Source organism: Rhinolophus sinicus, linkage group LG11, assembly GCF_036562045.2.
Source record: "Rhinolophus sinicus isolate RSC01 linkage group LG11, ASM3656204v1, whole genome shotgun sequence".
Lineage (NCBI taxonomy): Eukaryota > Metazoa > Chordata > Mammalia > Chiroptera > Rhinolophidae > Rhinolophus > Rhinolophus sinicus.
Genome location: NC_133760.1, coordinates 5,177,107 through 5,194,362, shown reverse-complemented (window position 1 = coordinate 5,194,362; position 17,256 = coordinate 5,177,107). Strand labels below are relative to the sequence as shown.

General features: G+C 55.3%; 2 protein-coding genes across 5 annotated transcripts; one reads left to right on the top strand and one right to left on the bottom strand.

Annotated features, from left to right (window-relative positions):
- Window positions 1–121: 121 nt before the first annotated feature.
- On the bottom strand, window positions 122–5,491 carry GARIN5A (golgi associated RAB2 interactor 5A). 2 transcript variants are annotated; one of them, XM_019741554.2, is made up of 5 exons: window positions 5,295–5,491; window positions 4,969–5,084; window positions 4,445–4,575; window positions 1,156–1,414; window positions 122–656 (listed from the first exon to the last, which is right to left on the bottom strand). In XM_019741554.2, exons 1-5 carry the CDS (start codon window positions 5,335–5,337, stop codon window positions 600–602), a joined length of 606 nt encoding a protein of 201 aa, XP_019597113.1. In that variant the 5' UTR covers window positions 5,338–5,491; the 3' UTR covers window positions 122–599. The 2 variants fall into 2 exon arrangements, with proteins under 2 accessions (XP_019597113.1, XP_019597114.1); XM_019741555.2 differs by having other exon boundaries at window positions 4,969–5,066.
- Window positions 5,492–5,590: 99 nt separating this feature from the next.
- Window positions 5,591–11,949, top strand: EMC10 (ER membrane protein complex subunit 10). 3 transcript variants are annotated; one of them, XM_019741553.2, is made up of 8 exons: window positions 5,591–5,722; window positions 6,726–6,798; window positions 7,734–7,843; window positions 8,838–8,942; window positions 9,284–9,465; window positions 9,586–9,679; window positions 10,525–10,611; window positions 10,836–11,949. In XM_019741553.2, exons 1-7 carry the CDS (start codon window positions 5,609–5,611, stop codon window positions 10,609–10,611), a joined length of 765 nt encoding a protein of 254 aa, XP_019597112.1. In that variant the 5' UTR covers window positions 5,591–5,608; the 3' UTR covers window positions 10,836–11,949. The 3 variants fall into 3 exon arrangements, with proteins under 3 accessions (XP_019597112.1, XP_019597110.1, XP_019597111.1); XM_019741551.2 differs by having other exon boundaries at window positions 10,477–10,611; XM_019741552.2 differs by lacking the exon at window positions 10,525–10,611.
- Window positions 11,950–17,256: the final 5,307 nt, after the last annotated feature.

The window sequence follows — 17,256 nt, the reverse complement described above, 5'->3', positions numbered from 1 at the left end:
CTCCGCCTTCCTCATCTGTAGGGGTTTGTCACCTGGGGATGGGTAATGGGGACAGCCAGGTTGGCGTGGCAACCACCATAAGGCAACCCCCTGATAGAAACAGACCACATGGAGGCTGCCATCTTGGAACAGCTACTTTAGTGAGGCAACTGTGCTGTCATGGCAACTACACAGCATCAGAGGGGAATGCATGACTGAGGGGAGGCAGCCTTCTTAGGCTAGCTACCCAGAAGGAGGAGGCAGGCTGGCTGCTATGGCCAATGCAGTGAGTGTGGGAGGAACCAAAGGCCAGGCTGGGAAGGCTACTCTGGTGAGGTAACCAGGATGGAGTGTGTGTGTGGGGGGTGTCACAAGCTCTCAGGAGTGGCCCCAAGGAGCCAGACACGATGAACTGAAGACCACATTGAGGTGACCATACTGGAAAAGCCACTTCCGCCAGGCGGCCATGTTGTACTGGTGATGGTGATGAAACTGTTCGTGACTTGGTCGGTGGTTCTTAAGTGGCCGGTCTTTATTAACGTTAGTAATTCATCTGTCTGGCACCGAAATTGGGTACTGAGATCTCTGGCCCTTTGGTGACCTCCAGGGTGTTGGGGGAATCACAGTCTCCAGAGTTCAGAGGCCTGTGGGTTCAGTCTGGCTTCCATGGTTCGGAGCTGGGTACAAGAGATAATTTGTCTCAGAGGCCTTGACTGCTGATGTAGCCAAGTTTGGGGGTGGGTGGGGGGACTTTGTACTTACTGGGAAGGCAGGAGGAGCAGGTCTCCAGAGGAAGAGGCCCCACAGGTTCTAGAACCACCACCTTCAAGGACAGGCATCCCTCCCCTCCCCAGGCCTGACAGGGAACTGGGCCTCTGGCCTGGTGGACCTCAACCTTCAGGGCCCAGGCATTCCCTCCCCAGATTCCACTACGGAGGGAGGCAGGGGCGGGTGATGGCCAGTTAGGGAAATACAGCCACCTTAAACTAGCGTACCAAAGCCCGGAAGACCCTGCCTTATGTTGAGATCCTGTTGTCCTCTCCACACAGACGGCATACTCTTTCTGGACTCAGGAGTCCAGGCCTCCGGCCCTCCGCCCGCACACCCAGGAGTCTGACCCAGCCCCTCCCCACTCGCTGCCTTCCTCTCTCCTCGAAGCCCCGCCCTTGCCCCCACCTCCTCCTCCTCCTCCTTGGTCAGATCCTCGTCTTCGTCCTCCTGCGCCGAGTACTCCTGCGTGAAGGGCACGGCACCCTGGGCTGAATGGAAGCGCAGGCGGTAGAGCAGCCGCACCCACTGGCCAAACTCACGATCAAGGGTCTCGCGTTGGGCCCGCAGCTCCAGGTAGAAGGCACGGCCGGTGCGGAACTTCACCTTGAGCTGCCAGCGGCTTTCGTCGTGGACGAAGAGCTGGACGAATTGCAAGGGGAACAGCCTGCGTGGGCGGAAGGGGCGGCCTCAGGTTCCGGCCCTCCCTGGCTCCGCAGTTCTTCGAGCCCCTGTGCCCTCAGGGTCGGGGGTCGCCCACCTCGCCTACCCCTCTGCCAGGAAAGGAGTCCTTTGTTACTTCCTCTGCCTTTTGAATCTTATCCATCCCCAACTTCTATCCACAGAGCACACTGTCTCCTGCTTGTCCTGTCCCCTAAATCCCAGACTCGAACACACAGCTGCCTCCTTGAAAATTCCGTCTGGATGTTGGACCGATATCGGACACATAACAGGTCCAGCAACCAAATTCCTGACCTTTCGCCCACCCCAAACCGGCTCCTCTCCGACCCGGTCTTAACAACCTCCTCCCACTTGTTCGGTCGGAAATCGTGGAGTCGCTCCTGACCTGACTTTCTCACACCCTCATCCACGGTTAAACTATATCCACAATCCGACCACTTGTAACTCCCTCCACAGCCTCCAGCTGGATCCAGCCAACGTAATTTCCCTCCAGAGCTCCCTGCCTCGGGCCCTGGCCCGTCTGTTCCCCATGCGGCCGCCAGAGGGCGCCCGTCAGCACCTGAGTTCGCTCACGGCCCTCTAGTGGCTCAGAGTAAAGGCAAAGTCCGCACCTTGACCAGGAGGCCCCTGCAGGACCTGCCTCCTTTGTTCCTTCTGTGCCCTCTCCTCCTGCCCACTCCCCTCGATCACGGGCTCCAGCCACACTTGCCTCCTCGTTGTTCCATAAACCTGCCAGGCTTTGTCCTACTTCAGGACCTTTGCACAGGCTGTTCCCTCTGCCTGAAACCTTCCTCCAGCCACCCCTATGGCCTGGCCCCTTCATTTCTCTCTCGTCTTTCACAAGAGGCACCTTCTCAAGGGGGACTGTTTACAACCTTGGCCTATTTACAACCATGACCACGCTTGCAGACCTCCCCATTGGCTCCTGTCTGATATGTCTCCACAGACCTTTTACCCCATTAGACAAATTGTCATTTATTCTGTCTGCCTTCCCAGAAGGTGAGCTTGAGGGCAGAAATTTTTGTCCGATTTTGTTCACTGCTGGTTCCCCAGTACCCAGATTGGTACATAGTAGATCCTCAATGGATGCTTGTTGAGTTATTTGAATAAATGAATTGCTCAGCGTCGTCCCTGCCTCACCCCCTCAGGCCTGATTCAAGGTCCAACAAGGCAGCAAACAATCCAGAGAGGGTGGGTAACTTGGCCTGGGTCATACAGCGGGATTTGAACCCAAGCCGTCCATGTTCTTAACCACAACACTGGGGAACCACATTGCCTCTTGGGGCCCAGCAATTCTACCTCCTGGAATTGATCTTACAGACACCCTCACACAGATGTCCCCTGCCTGCCACACAAGCTGTAAGCCCAAGAAACCAGACACAACCTCAGTGTCCCTCAGTGGACTCCATCTATTATGTTCCTGAAATGGAAGAATAACATCTGACATTTACAGAGTGCTCACTCTGTGCCAGGCGCTGTTCCAAGCGCTTTACACACATTTACTCAGGTTATCCCCCAGCAGCCCTGCATGTGGGCTTTCCTTTTATCCTTAAGTCCCTGATGAAGAAACTGAGGCACAGACAGGTAGGGAACTTGGCCAAAGCCAGTGAAGAAGTGAAGCCAGGATTTGAACCCAGCCATCTAACGACAGACATTCATTCAAGGATTTTCCTACTACATTGTAACAGCAAGAGGACAGATGTAAGCTTGGTATCCAAGGGACAGTTTGTTTAATCATGTATGTCCAAAAGAGGACCTGGTGGCTATCTATCCCCGTGTTGCTATGACATGAATATTGATATCGTGCTGAGGGAGTGAACAGAAGGAAAAGTAGCGTATAGCATGTGTCTGTGGCTGTTTTTTAAGAAAGGGCCAACACACACTAAATGCCCATCAGAAATGGCCCAGAATAACTCTGGGCTATAAGCTGGTTAGAAGGGAGGGGACAGGGGTGAGTCCTCAGGTTGAGTTTGCAGAGCAAGCTCAATATTATTACTTCAATGGTATGTTTATTTGGGGGGAGGAGGGTGCTGAAGGAGATTACAAGGGTCAAAGCCCCTCAGCACTGTCCTTAGTGTCCTTCCAGCTGCAGGTCATGACTCTGTGAACCGTAAGATCAATTGGAGGGATACACCAATTAGCACTGAAGACAAAAGGAATAGTGTAGAAGAGAAAATACCCAGTACACCATAGGGCATCTGAATACCACTTTGTGAAATGTTTTAAACTTATAGAGGGGATAAATAAAGGCTGTATGTAGCCTTAAGTTAGTTCAGGTCAGAAGCAGATTCTGCCACTACCTGCATTACAAAAAAAATCTGCGGATTTCAGAACTGTAAAAGATTGTGGTCTTGTGTGTGTGTGTGTGTGTGAGACAATGTGAGTCCATCTTCCTTTTTTCCTTCCTTCTCTCTCTATGAGATGTAGTCAAAAAAGTGACAGCCACTGGCAGAATATTTCTATACACCATACACATGTACATGTTTTGGTATCTGCCGCTGGAGTTGGAGGCGGCTGAAGGGCAGTGTGCAGCATGGCACAGGAGCTCGAGAAATGTGAGGCTGGCAATTACAAGGAGCCTGAGGTTCTGATCCCAGCCCACCTCTGACCCACTGACACCTTGGACAAACAGTTCCCCTCTCTAGGCCTCAGTTTATCCCTTTGGAGGATGGGGGCTAAGGGCCCCCACTGCATGAGAGTATGATATCAGAGATGAGATTACGTGCGTGGCCAAGGGGGTACCTGGCATGTAGTACTCGCTGCCTGAAAGGTCATTCTCTTGATCCCTGCCAGGGTGTGGTTGAGGGCTGTCCCCCTCATGTTTATTTATCCCTGGTTTCTGGTCCCTGTGGATTGCCCTGTCCTCATTCTCCTGGGTGGCCAGCAGCCCAGAGAGGGCTGGTAGCCATCCAAGGCTCCTGGCCCTAGGGGTCGTCTGGGTGAGAGGAGGTGCTACAGGGGGCACAAGATTCCCAGAGCTGGTGAAGGAGGTCTAGGCTGGGGTGGGGACAGTCACCCAAAGAGCTGCAGGTGTCCGTTCTCCTTGGCAGGGCCTGCAAGCAGCAACAGGTCTGGGAGTTCCAGGGCTGGACTGGAGGCTGCCACCCCCATGGTGACCTTATTGGCGACTTCTCCTAACCGGGTCACCTGGGGTCAGGGGACAAAGGTTAGAAGCTGGATAGAGGGAGGGGCAGGATTGGGGAAGGATCAGAAGTCAGGAATCTTGGTAGGATTAAGGGTCATGAACCAAGAGAATTAAACACCAAGTAAGGGGTCAGATCTCCTGGGGTCAAAGGTCAAGAGTCATACAGGAGTTAAGTCACAGAAACTGAACCAAGGGAATCAGAGGCCAGGTTTCAAACAGAAGCTAAAGGTCTGGAGGTGGGGGGGGGGGAGACTTGAGGTGGAGGCACTGGTTAGGAATCCCAAGAGATGGCTTTTATGGGGAAGTGGTCACAGGCAGGGAGAGCAGGGGTTCCCAAGTAAGGAGGTCGGAACTCAGGTCCAGGTTCCAGCTCAGCGGGTCCTGGGGCTCCACACCTGCACGAAGTTGCTCTCAAAGATGGGGAAGTCTCGCAGCTGGTCGAACTCGCCGCTCAGGTGGCGTTGGAGGTGTCCAGGCCGGCCCGTGGGGCAGGCTGGAACGAGGGTGCGTTCTAGGTGGGCGAAGTTCGGGGGTCTATTCCAGGAGGCTGGGCAAGGGATCCCTGGCTGGTAAGGTCCGGGGCAGACTCACGCTGAGGATAGGGGTTTCCGGGCTATCGGCCTCCGCATCTCCGGCCCCATCCCTCAGTTCCCTCACCTGGTCTAACCCCTCCAGGCCTGATTCTGCCTCTCACCTGCCATCCCACCAGGTCCCGCCTCACCTGCTCTACCCAGGGCCGGCTTAGGCTTGCGCCCCCGCTTCATCGCAACGTCCCGCCCCTTGAGGAGCGGAGGGAGGTGCCGGGGGAGAAAACCGGCCGGCGGGGCCGCAGACTATGTGACGACACCCGAGGGGCGGTGCCCGGAGAGAAAGCAGCCGCCCCGCTTACATCAGGCTCCGCAGCGGGCAGGCGCTAGTGCGCAGACGCCAGGAGCGGGCACAGGCTCTTGAGCCGCAAGATGCAGTCCGTTCCTCCCGGCGTGCTTTGCGGCGCTCGGCTCACTCTCGCGGGTTGGCTGGTGGGAAAAGGCCAAAATGGCGGCGGCCGGAGCCGGGACGACTAGGCTGCTCCTGCTCTTACTGATGGCGGCCGCAGCCCCCAGCCGGGCGCGGGGCAGTGGTTGCCGGTCCGGGGCCGCTGTGCGGGGGGTGAGTACTCATTGGCTCAGCACAGGGGCGGGCTGATGGAAATCTTGGGTCTCGGGCCTTGAGTTCGTTTAAGGAATGAACGAAGCTGCACAGGGCAGAGAAGGAAGAGGTGAAAGAACCGTGGAAAGCGAGGCTGCAAGTCCTGCACAGGCAGAGGTCGCATGACGGGGAGAAAGCGAGAGGATAGTTAGGAAGGCTGTAGTGGTGAATATGCATAAGGGGGCGGGGCTCGGATGGAATCTTGGCACCTGGGCGTTGGGTGCAGTGAAAACGAGGCGCTGAAACCAAGGAGAAGGTTGGGGCCAGAATGTCCTCTCCTCGTTCTAAAACTAGGGATCCGCAGTCGTGAATATGCATAAGGAGCTGTGACCCGGATGGAACCTGGGGCAATGAGAGAAACGCCGAGGCGGCTAAAATGAAAAAAAGCGAGGGAGGTTCTCCTGAAATTGGGGAGGAGTTCTGCCTCCTGGATATGCATGGCAGGGCGGGATCTTCATCTTTAGGATTAAAATCTAGAAACGAGATTGCACAGGTGCGGGAATGTAGAGTGGAGGATGCAGCAGAGGTAGAAGAAACTTGGAGATTTGGAGAACAGGACGGTGTGGAACCTTGCTTATGTTTGATACGAGGCGGAACTCGGGTGGCATCGTGGCTATTGGGGCTCCTAAGGTGAAAACAAGGCCATTTGGATATTAGCTTGGGAAGGAATCGCAGGGTGCCCTTTAACTCAGGAATATTTATGATATTAGGCATCAAAATGACCTGGAGACAGTTACCTTGGAAACGAGGTTGTGCTTGTTTGTAGGCTCAGGTTTTCTGGGGACCATCCAGATCCTGAATTTTCATGAAATGGGTGGTTTCCGGTGGAATCGTGGGCACGTGTCAGTGTTTGGACATGAGTATGAAAATGAGTCTCATCTCTCAGCCTGCCGGTCAGTGCTTGGGCCATGCACTGCTAAGGGCTCTATTGGTCCTCACTTGGGGCTCTCTCTGTCACCTTCAGGCAGGGGCTGAAAGTCGAGAGGGTGAAGGCTGCGGCACCGTGGGGCTGCTGCTGGAGCACTCATTTGAGATTGGTGAGTCCAGCAACCTCCTCGCCTGGACACTTAACCCAGCACCTAGTGAAGTCGGGAACTCAGGTCTTGGTGCTGTGCAGTTTTGAGACTCACCATCCATTTACTCTTAGCTTTGCCCCTTGGAGTGTGTTTGCATTACAATGGGGAAGTGATGGGGAGGGACAAGAAAATAGGAACTCTGCTTTTGGCCAGTCCTGTACCTGTAAGACACATGTTTCAGAAAGGTCAACAAAACAGTAATAACCTCAGACCAGACTTTTCTGACCAGTCGACCATGCCCTGCATAAGTGATTAGATGTTCTGTATGTAAATTCAAACATTCTCACAATAGTCATGCAAGGTCGTAGGTGTTAGAGATAATCCCATTTTCCAGAAGAGGAAGCTGAGGCTCAGAGAGGCACCACCAAGGTCCTTTTGTAAGTGAATGGCAGGGCTGGGACCCACTCCAAAGCCCAGCGTAAATTGCAACTATTCAGGTGTCCAGATTCCCAGAGCACAGATGTCAGTGCGGCCCTGGGGTTAATCATCGAGTCTGAGGTCCCAAACTCTGCGGCACTTGTTATAAACACTGAAACCAGGAGCCTCTGAAGACCCTCTGAGTCAGAAGGCAGCTGCCCGAGAAAGCCCCACTAATTGTGACGCGGCCCGCTGCCACTCTTGGGAGCCCCTGAGCCCCGCAGCCCCCATATTTTGCAGCAGGGGAAACTGAGTCTCAGAGCGGTTATGTGACCATCCCTGGGTCACCTGGCAAGGCACTCAGGGCTTAGGAACTGTGGGATTCAGTTGTCTGCCCTGGGCTGCTCTGTGAGGATGTGGTGGTGTGTCCCCAATTTGCAGGTGGGAAAATGGGGTCTCAGGTTGGGGAAGCAACCTGGTCACTGCAAGGGTTGAAGGCTGCTGTGGTGGGGTGCTCGCTTAGCCCAGGCTCCCTACAGATGACAACACCCACTTTCGGAAGCGGGGCTCGCTGCTCTGGAACCAGCAGGACGGCACCTTGTCCCTGTCACAGCGACAGCTCAATGAGGAGGAGCGGGGCAGACTTCGGGTGAGGAGGGGACGTACGTCTTGGCAAGTGGGTGTGGGGGGCATGTGTGCCCTAGAATGTGACATGCATGCCTCAGGGCCTTTGCCTGTGCTGTCCTTCTGCCCAGCATACCCTCTCCCCCCACACTTACCACATGATCAGCTCCTCTCACCCTTCCAGATCCAGCCAAGATGCTTCACAGTTGGTTAGAATGAGACTTGCCTGCAAGGAGAAAAGATCCCCACAATACTCATGGCCGAACAAGAGAACATTACTTCCCTTGTAGCTTTGCTTCACAGCCTCCTCAAGCGCCAGGCTCCTCGGTCCTCCCTAAGGATGGTGTAGGGAGTTGCTGGGGCTTTGGTGGGGCTCCAGGCAGCAGCATAAAGGAGATAAAGAAGGGGTTGAGGGAACAGACATATTTTAGGGAACAGTGAAAGTTGCCACAATCCACCTCCACTCTATCCCTTTGGCCAGATATAGCTGCAAGGGAGGCTCGGGCACAGGCTTTATTTCGCGTGCCCATGTGCCCTTGGGCACCCTCCCTGTGGGAGATGTCAGGGTGAAGTCCATCCCATCCTGTTTTCCTATGTGGTGCCCACATGATTCTCTATCACAGCCCCCTGCTAATTGACATTGTTGCTCGTGTAACGGGAGTCCAGGTGTGGGGCGGGTGCCAGGTGTGGCTGGATCTAGGCGTGAGAAAAGTGTCTTCGGGACTTACTTCATTGCAGGGCTTGGCTCTGCTCTGCTGGTGGCTTCTTACCCAGGTGGGACAACCCAGCAGCTCCTGGCCTTACCCACCAGTAGGGTCACCCCTGTGGGAAGAGTCTTGGGCAGACTCAGCGTGGCCAGCCAGGGAGTGGGGGACACTGTCTGGGTGGGACTGGGGAAGGGCAGTGTCACCCAGCCAACTGAACAAAAGTGCTCTTCCTGGCTGTGGGTCCAGTGGGGCGCCGGGCCTGGCAGGGCCGGCTATCACCCTCTCACCACCACCCCCTCTGCCTGTCTCCAGGATGTGGCAGCGCTGAATGGCCTATACCGTGTCCGGGTCCCGCGGCGGCCTGGGGCCACTGATGGCCCAGAAGCTGGTGGCTATGTCTCCTCCTTCGTCCCCGCAGTGAGTCAGTGACGAGGATGAGCCCCGATCCTTGCTCCTCCTGCCCATCTCAGCCTGGCTTCCACCATTCATGCCCCGGTGTTTATAGACAGGGAAAACTTGCACCTGACCTTGCCCTCAAGGATCTCCTGGGCTGCAGGGGGACAATCCAGGTGGTTCGTGCTTTGAGGGGGCAGCACACGGCCTCATGGGCTTGCGCTTGTGCCGGAGGGGGCAGGTAGCCATGGAGACTTTGAAAGGTGTTTCTGGTCCGTGGGATGGGCAGGAGGCTCAGGTCCCAGTGCCAGCAAGGCCTGTGCCACAGCCTCTGCTCTCTCCTCTCCTGACCCCTTTGCCCTCAGTGTTCCCTGGTGGAGTCGCACCTCTCGGACCAGCTGACCCTGCACGTGGACGTGGCTGGCAACGTGGTGGGTGTGTCGGTGGTGACGCACCCTGGGGGCTGCCGGGGCCACGAGGTGGAGGATGTGGACCTGGAGTTGTTCAACACCTCAGTGCAGCTTCAGCCGCCGGTCACGGCTCCAGGGTGAGGGCTCAAGGGGTTGGGCGCAGGGTGGGGGGCACAGACAGCCCCGGCCTGGCCATCCCCTGCCGTTGCCGGTTCCTCGCTTGCTGACTCCAGCCCCTCCCCTGTCTCCTTCTCCAGCCCTGAGACAGCGGCCTTCATCGAGCGCCTGGAGATGGAGCAGGCCCAGAAGGCCAAGAACCCCCAGGAGCAGAAGTCCTTTTTTGCCAAATATGTGAGTGGGGTTCCGCCCGCCACCGTCTTCCTGACAAGCCCCTCCCCATCCTCATGCCTCCACCCTGCTCCTCGTCCTCCGGGCCTCCTGTGTGTGGGTCCTGCTTGTCTCCAGCGGCCTCCATGCACGTCCCCCTGGCACCTGGGCTGAGCCCTGCGCCTGCCCTGCCCGTGTCCACTCAGGTGGTCCCAGAGCTAGTGGTGTTGGGAGCCGGGGCGCCCGGGTTAGGGGCAGATGCGGCACAGGCAGTGTCAGTCTTGACCCGAGGCTTGTTTGGAGGAAGTGCAGTGAGGACGGCTATGGTCGGAAGGGACGGACGGCCCTGGAGGAGGCTGGGACCAGGGTCTGAGGGAGAAGATGAAGCCTGAGGTGGGCTGGGGCTGGGGGGCTGGAGAAGGGGGGTGGCAGAGGTTTCAAAGGATCAGGATGGCTTGGAAAGGAGGGGCAGGTGGGGCCCTCCAGCCAGGCTCAGGAGGTGAACAAGGGGCATGGGTGTGGCAGTGCTCTGGCAGACGTGCCCAGGAGGCCGGTCTGGAGCTAAGGGACGGGCCTGTGCTGCGGAGAAGCACTGAGGAGCTGGAGTGCTGGGGCAGCAGGAGGCTGGTCCCCCCGAGGCAGGGCCAGGGGCGGTGGAGGCCAGTGTGACTGGGGCCCTGGGGCTGTGGGCAGGAGCCCTGCGCTGGGCACTGTGCCTGCCAGGCCTCCGGCCTCAGGGTAGCCTAACAGCTGAGCCGCGGGGAAACTGAGGCCCAGAGAGGCCAAGAGCTCGCCTGCCTTGCCCTCCCCAATGGCTGTAGGACCCCACCGCCACCGCTGGCCCTGACCCGAGCACCCTCCCTCCTCAGTGGCATCTCATCCTGGGGGGGGCTGTGCTGCTCACAGCCCTGCGTCCTGCCGCCCCTGGGCCTGCATCGTCACCGCAGGAGGCCTGAGTGAGGACTGAGCCCCCTCCCACCTCCGCCCTCCCTGCACCCCACCGGCCCTCCCCCAACCCGTAGTGACGTAGGGGACCTGGGCCCCCCTCCTCACGTGGCCTCCCCTCATGCCGGCCCCCATCTCCCTGCCCTGGGGGGGGACATTGCTCATACTCACTTTCCTTCTCTCTGTCTCTCTGTGTCTGTCTGTCCATCGTCCCATCCTCCTGTCCGGCCCACAGTGGATGTACATCGTTCCTGTCGTCCTATTTCTCATGATGTCGGGAACGCCAGACGCTGGAGGCCAGGGGGCCGGTGGAGGCGGTGGTGGCGCTGGTGGCGGTGGGGGCGGTGGTCGGTGAGGGGCCCGGGCACAGTCAGCGCCCCATTCTCTCTCCCCGGGGACTTCCTTCCTGCCCAGAGTACCTCTGTCATCCCAAGAAGGAGTCGCTGGTCCCCCTCCCATGAGGGGGACACTCCTCCCTAGGAGTCCTTTCCCTATGGGCCTCGGTATTCCTGTTGGCAGAGGGGCGGCCGCACCCTCCCTGCCACAGTGGCCCCACTGTGGCTCCAAAGGCTTCCCTTTGCCCACAGGATGGAGCCCAAGCTCCTGGGACCGTGTGTCCGCCTGTCGGTCCCCACCCCCCCACTCCCAGTCCCTGTAGCCTAGGAACATGCCAGTTCTCTAGCCTCTGTGCCTCTGTGCCTTTGTTCTTGCCCTGCCTGCCCCTGCCGGGCTAGATGGCCCCCTAACTCCTAGATGGTCCCTAACTCGTGTGGGGGACCCACACTCCCCTCTGACCTCGAGGGCACAGAACAAGCCTGGGCTGGCATGGACACCCAGCTCTGTTCCTCCCACAACCCTGTGGCCCTGCTCTGCCCTTTATCTGCCCAGGACACCAGTCGCTCCACAGGCTTCTGGGCTCGAGAAAATGTTTAAAAGCAGAACAAAACCAAGTGATAACATTTAGTGGAGTTCAGGGCCCAGCGATGTAAATAGAATCCCTTTCCTGCGTGGACCATCTTCCCTGGGATACAGCACAGCACTGGGTGAGGACCGCTGGGCCTTTGCTATTTATCCCCTCCCCCTTGTCTATTTAAAAACACTGATGAGAGAATATATTGAAATATATGAAGTTTTGAGAAGTTAAACAACTTCCAGCCAAATGTACCTGTTGACGTGGCTCAAGGCGGTCCTGATGTGTGTGTATATATGTATATATAGTTAGTGAATTCTGCTGTTCACTTGACGAATTATTCAGAAACGTGGCCTTCATCATTGTCGGCATGGCTGTATGACACGCTGCTCCGTCGGGTGGCAGCCTATTAAATTGTTCCTCGAATGTTGGACATTTAGCTTGCTTCCTGCTCTGTGTGGTTATATAGCACTACAGTGAGCGTTACTGGCCAGACTCCGTTTGGGGTGAGTGAATTATTTCCTGGGGACGCATGACTAAAAGTGGGATTAGAAGCATTTGTATGAGCAGGTAATGCATGTGTGTGGCTCATCTGTCAAAACAACACATGAAGGGGCGTGGTGGAGGGTCTCGTTCTCCATCACTTCTGCTTTATTTTCCTCCTGGAGAGTATTTATGGAGCACAAGCAAATAGGGAACAGTTATTCTCCCTACTTTGTAACATAAAAGTCACCCGTCCCACACAGCATCTGACACTTACTTGCTCCTGCACAGTCTTCCTTGCCAGTGCCTAGTGGCCTGGCCCTGTGCTCTCCCGCAGGCAGGTGCCCTGCAGCTCAGTCAACCAGGGCCATTGCCATGAATGCAGATGTAACTAATAAAACCCCGGAACTGGCATGGCTGGAGCCGAGGGAGATGGCCTTTGCAAACGAGCCAAGTTGCTAAGTTGCCCTCCATGGGACAAACTCCCACCGTCCTCGATTCCCACGGACTGTGCAAACTTCCCCGTGCATTTACTCCATTTCAGGTGGGTCATGTTTACGCTGTTGGTATCTTCTGAGAACTGTCCTTGGCCTTTGCCCAATGGCAGTGTTTGTGTTTTTGAATGCCTCTTGGGAGTCATCTGATGTTGCTGAGACCTGACCATGCCCTCTGGTTTCTGATGCCCTTGCACTTGGCTGGCTGTGGCCCTTCCCTCAACCCCAACCCTTCCCTGGGCAGGCCCTGCGGAAGCTCAAAACCCACCATGCCTGCTGCACTGTGACATATGGCCTGAGAGTCCTAGAGGGTCCCACTGATTTACATTTCTTCGGTGTCTTGTGTTAACACACCTGTCAGCATTGGGAGTTACGGTTTCACCAACTTTCTTTTTTAAGCTTTCATACATAAAACCGTGTTCAATTGTCACTCTGACTGGCATTTCTTTCTCTGCCAGCATGAGACTGCGCATGTTTTTCTTGTCTGTGCTCCACGTGAATTCTATTGCTTTTCCTAGATGACCCCAGAGGGGATGCTTTCTTGGACAGCATTCCCAACTCAGTGTTCTTAACCCTTTGTCTGATTTGCAGTTGCATTCTCTCCCCAGTCATTTGCCGGACCACTTTGTTGTTTTTTTTAATGGATTGTGATTTTAAGTCTATCTGATTACATTTTTTTTCTCTACAACTTTTTCGATCACTATCAAGCTGGCACAGTTATTTTGTGGTATGTTCTAGTCATTGTCTGAGCTAGTCCAGGCACCCCAGGGCTCTGTCCTTATTAAACTTCTAATTCTTTCCTGTCCCTGGTGAGCTGATTCATGGTTTCATTTTATTGGTTGGTACCCAGGGATATAGCCGAACCTCAAAAGACACAGGAGGGTCCAAATCAAAGGGTCTTTTGCTTAGCCCGGCCCAACACCCTTTCATCAGGCGCTACCTGAGTTTCAGTCTCAGGTGCATTGCTCTGGAGATGTTCTCTACATAGATGAGCAAATGTGTATGTCAGTAGTTTTGCAAAAGTGTGTTGCTTTTGCTTTTCACCCCCCACTTGACATAAGTTGGAGAGGTTTCCACCTCTGATATAAAGTGCATCTTCGTTTGTGACATGGCTGAATCTGAGTTGATGTCATTGGTTCCGTCAGTGGACCTTTGGGTTTCCTGCAGGAATCGCCAGGTACCTGCATCATTTTGCACACGTGTGTGTGTCTTCAGTCCACACCACCAGATGGTGACTTGCTGGGGGATGGTCTCAGCCCTTGCCCGTCCACACTGGGGGTTCCGAATAGCTCTGCTTTACTGATGATTCCCAAACCTATCTTCAGTTCAGATGCCCCTGCTGGTCTCCAGACCCATGGCTCCTGCCCCAGGAAGTACCTCAGGGACCACAGAGGAAGCCATTGCCACCCATCTGCCCCGTCAAAGCTTCTATAGAAATGACATTCCACCGAGTTGTGCCACCACCTACCCAGCCTAACTGACCAGAGTGCTGCTTGGCCCTACTTCACCGTTCCTGCCTCATCCCTTCACCTCCATCCCCATGGCCCCAGCCCCATTCTCATCCTCTCCTACCTGGCCTCTCACCCACCCCTCTCCTGACCTCCAGCATCCCCCTCTCGTCCATTCTCCTCATGGGGGCTTTCTGACATGAGCTGACCCCACTCCCCTACTCACAGCCCTCCCATGGCTCCCCAGTGCCCTCAGGACAAAGTCCCAGCTCCTCAGCCTGGCCTTGGAGGCCTGTTAGTTTCTATTCCTTGTTACTTACCTCTCCTCCCTGTCCTTTATTAATGAGTCATTTAGATACCACCAGGCCAGGCCACACACACTGTTCTCACCCTCCATCTCCCCACAGCCCCATCCCTCTTCTTTATGCCATGTCCCTTCTTTTCTGTTCCCACTGAGCTCAGCCCTCATTTTCCCTCCTGGACCTCCTCCCCAGCCTCCTGACTTCTGGTCTAAGATGGCAGAGCACCTACAAGGTAAACGCTGTTCTTGCCCCCATCCTGAACTTCCTGTCTCACCCCTTGGAAGCCCTTTGCCCTACAAAATGTCACCTGCTCCCTGGCATTGAGGAAACCCCCTTTCCCAGCCTAGGGTTTTATACTGGCATTTAGGTGTCCTTAGCACAGAGTTGTATGACAATCTTAAAATACATAAGGCTAATCTGAGTATCTTCAAAAGCCTCTTTACTAGCCCAAATTGTGCATTGTAGCATGTGGCTTCTGGGAGCAATTGTATAACCTCCTTTATTTAACCCATCTGAGATACTCCATGGTGAGGGTCATGGACCAAATATTGGGGCCCCTGTAGCTGTCATTCACCTTTGCACCCACTTTCCATTCAGTGAGGCATAATAGTGTAATTACAAAAGGAAATAAACTCAATCTGGCCAAATTCCTAGAAATAGGCTCCCAGGCAAACTGTGTAAACCAAATTCCACCTTCCTTTGTTTCCCATAACAGTCCCATATATATTTCCATGGCAGCACAGGAGAGAATCTATCCGCAGAATAACCTGGAAATGTGATATCCAGAGGTTTAAGTTGGCATACGAGAAGCTGCTGAGTATGGTGTACATATATATTGACTAGGATCATTTTTTTCCATTTTTACAGAAATTTGCAAATTTCCCCTCCCCCCTTCCCCCCTCCACCTTTTTCCACAATCTTAGTCACTGTCTTGCTGGGACCATACCCAGTGTCTAATACAACTAGGGTGCAGTTCAATCCTTCGCCACTAGGAGGCGATAACGCATTCCACTTCATCTGAGACTCTCTGGCCTCATGCAGACCCATGTGGTCCCCGTCCCTGGAGACAAGTGCTCTGCAGGGGCACTGGTAGTCCTTCCTGAAGGTCGGGGTTCCCAGGAAGCCTATGTCCTAACAGATGCTGGTCCTCAGGAACACTGGGCGCCTATTTTCTCATCTGTGAAGTTGGAGTCAGGTGAGGTCCAACGCAGATGTGCTCCATGCTGCCTAAGAAGGAAGAAAAGATGGTGAAGGCTTGGGGATGAGAATGGAGCGGAGAGGAGGTAGCCCCCTTCTCGCCAAGCTCAGACAAGAGTTTAGGAATCAGCAGAGTCAAGAAGAAGCCAATTCCTGGCCAACCCTAGGGAGGCCCGCCCAGAACTGGCCCTGCCACTTACATGCTGTGTGTTTCTGAGCACCTTGCTCCCTGTCTCTGAGCCTGTTCCTCGTTTCCTCCTTCCCGGGCCTGGGGCAGGCCTGATTCCTCCAGGCGGTGTCCAGAGTCCAGGACAGACAGAAAAGAGAGAAAATGGGTGTCACAAAAGTCCTCTCACCCTGGTGCCTCTGGCTTGGCAGCCCTGCTCTGGGCTGTCCCACCTCCTGCCACAAAACCTGTGAGGATCCCTGGGTAGACTTCGGCCTCCTGCTCAGAACTTGGAAACTTCAGAGCACCAAGGGCTTGAGAGGGAGGCAAAGAGTGAGAGAGGAGCCCTCGGGGTGAGGATGCAGGGGCCAGGATGGCAGGCCTTTAGACAGGGAGACGGGAAAGACGGGGTGCAGAGGGAGGGAGGCCAGTGAGGGGAGAACCTGAGGGCCAGGAGAGAAGGGGTGACTCATTGAGGAGGAAAAGGAAAGAGACTGAAAGAAGGGAGGGGGAGATAGAAGAAAGAAACTGAAGAGCGATGTCAGAGAGTGGGAAAGGAGAGATGAGAAGAAAAGGAGACATTCAGAGAGGAGAGAAATCAACGGGAGAGGGACAAAGTGAAGAGAGATGGGAGTGAGAATAGAAGGGGGAAAAGAAAGGAGGGACGAGAAAGTGCAGGAAAAAGTAGAGTGAGGAAAGAAAAAGGGAGAAGAGAAGGGGGGCCATTTGGGAGAAAAGGAGGAGAGAAATGAGAGAAGATGTGGACGGAGTCCCTGAGAGGAAGGCAGACAGGAGGGAGAGAAAAGGAAGACGGGTGGGAGAGAGACATGGAGGGAGGGGGAACGCAGAGGAGCAGGGGGTGGGGTGAAAGATGGAAGAAATTGGGAGAAAAGGAAGACCGAGAGGAGGAGGACAGAGAGGCGAGGCAGTGAGACGGGAAGAGAAGAGGAAGCGGGGGAGAATGACAGGAAAGGGGCACGGGAGAGAGAGAAGGAAGTGTGACCAGCGAGAGGGATTAAAGAGCAAGTGCTTTCAAAGGAGGGAGAGAGCTAGAGAGAGCAGAAAAGGGCAGGGGGGTTAGCAGGAGAAGTAGAAAAGGAAAGGGAGAGGAGAAAGTGTCCAGAAAGCAAGATAGAAAAAAAAAAGGTGAGAAAAAGGGAGAGAAGAGCATGGAGAGAAAATGGAGAGAGTGCCAGGAGATGGCTGGGGGGCGGGGAGAGAGAAGTGGGAGGGAAAGGAAAACGGAGGCAGAGAAAGGAGAGGAGAGGGGAACGGAGGAGGAAGAGGATGCTGAGGAAGTCACAGTGGGGAGAGGGGAGGAGGGGAGAAGACAGGCTGAGGAAGAAGGAAAAATGAGACGAGTGTGTGTGTACAGTAAGGAGAACGTGTGGAAGACAGGTGTGGGGACAGAGAGGTTCAGGGTACAGGGAGGCATGGAAACAAGTGGGAAAAGAGGTCCTTCCAGGGGCATACACATGCACACGTGCACACAGAGGCTAGGCGGGAGGGAGGTCCGGACAGAGGATGGTGGAGGGAGGATGGTGGGGGGCGTGTAATGGAAGGAAGGGAGGGGGAGACTGAGGAATCAGGCCGGAGAAAGTGGCCCATGAGGCAGGAACAGGAAGCAGCCTGAGGCTTGGGGGTGGGGGGTGGGGG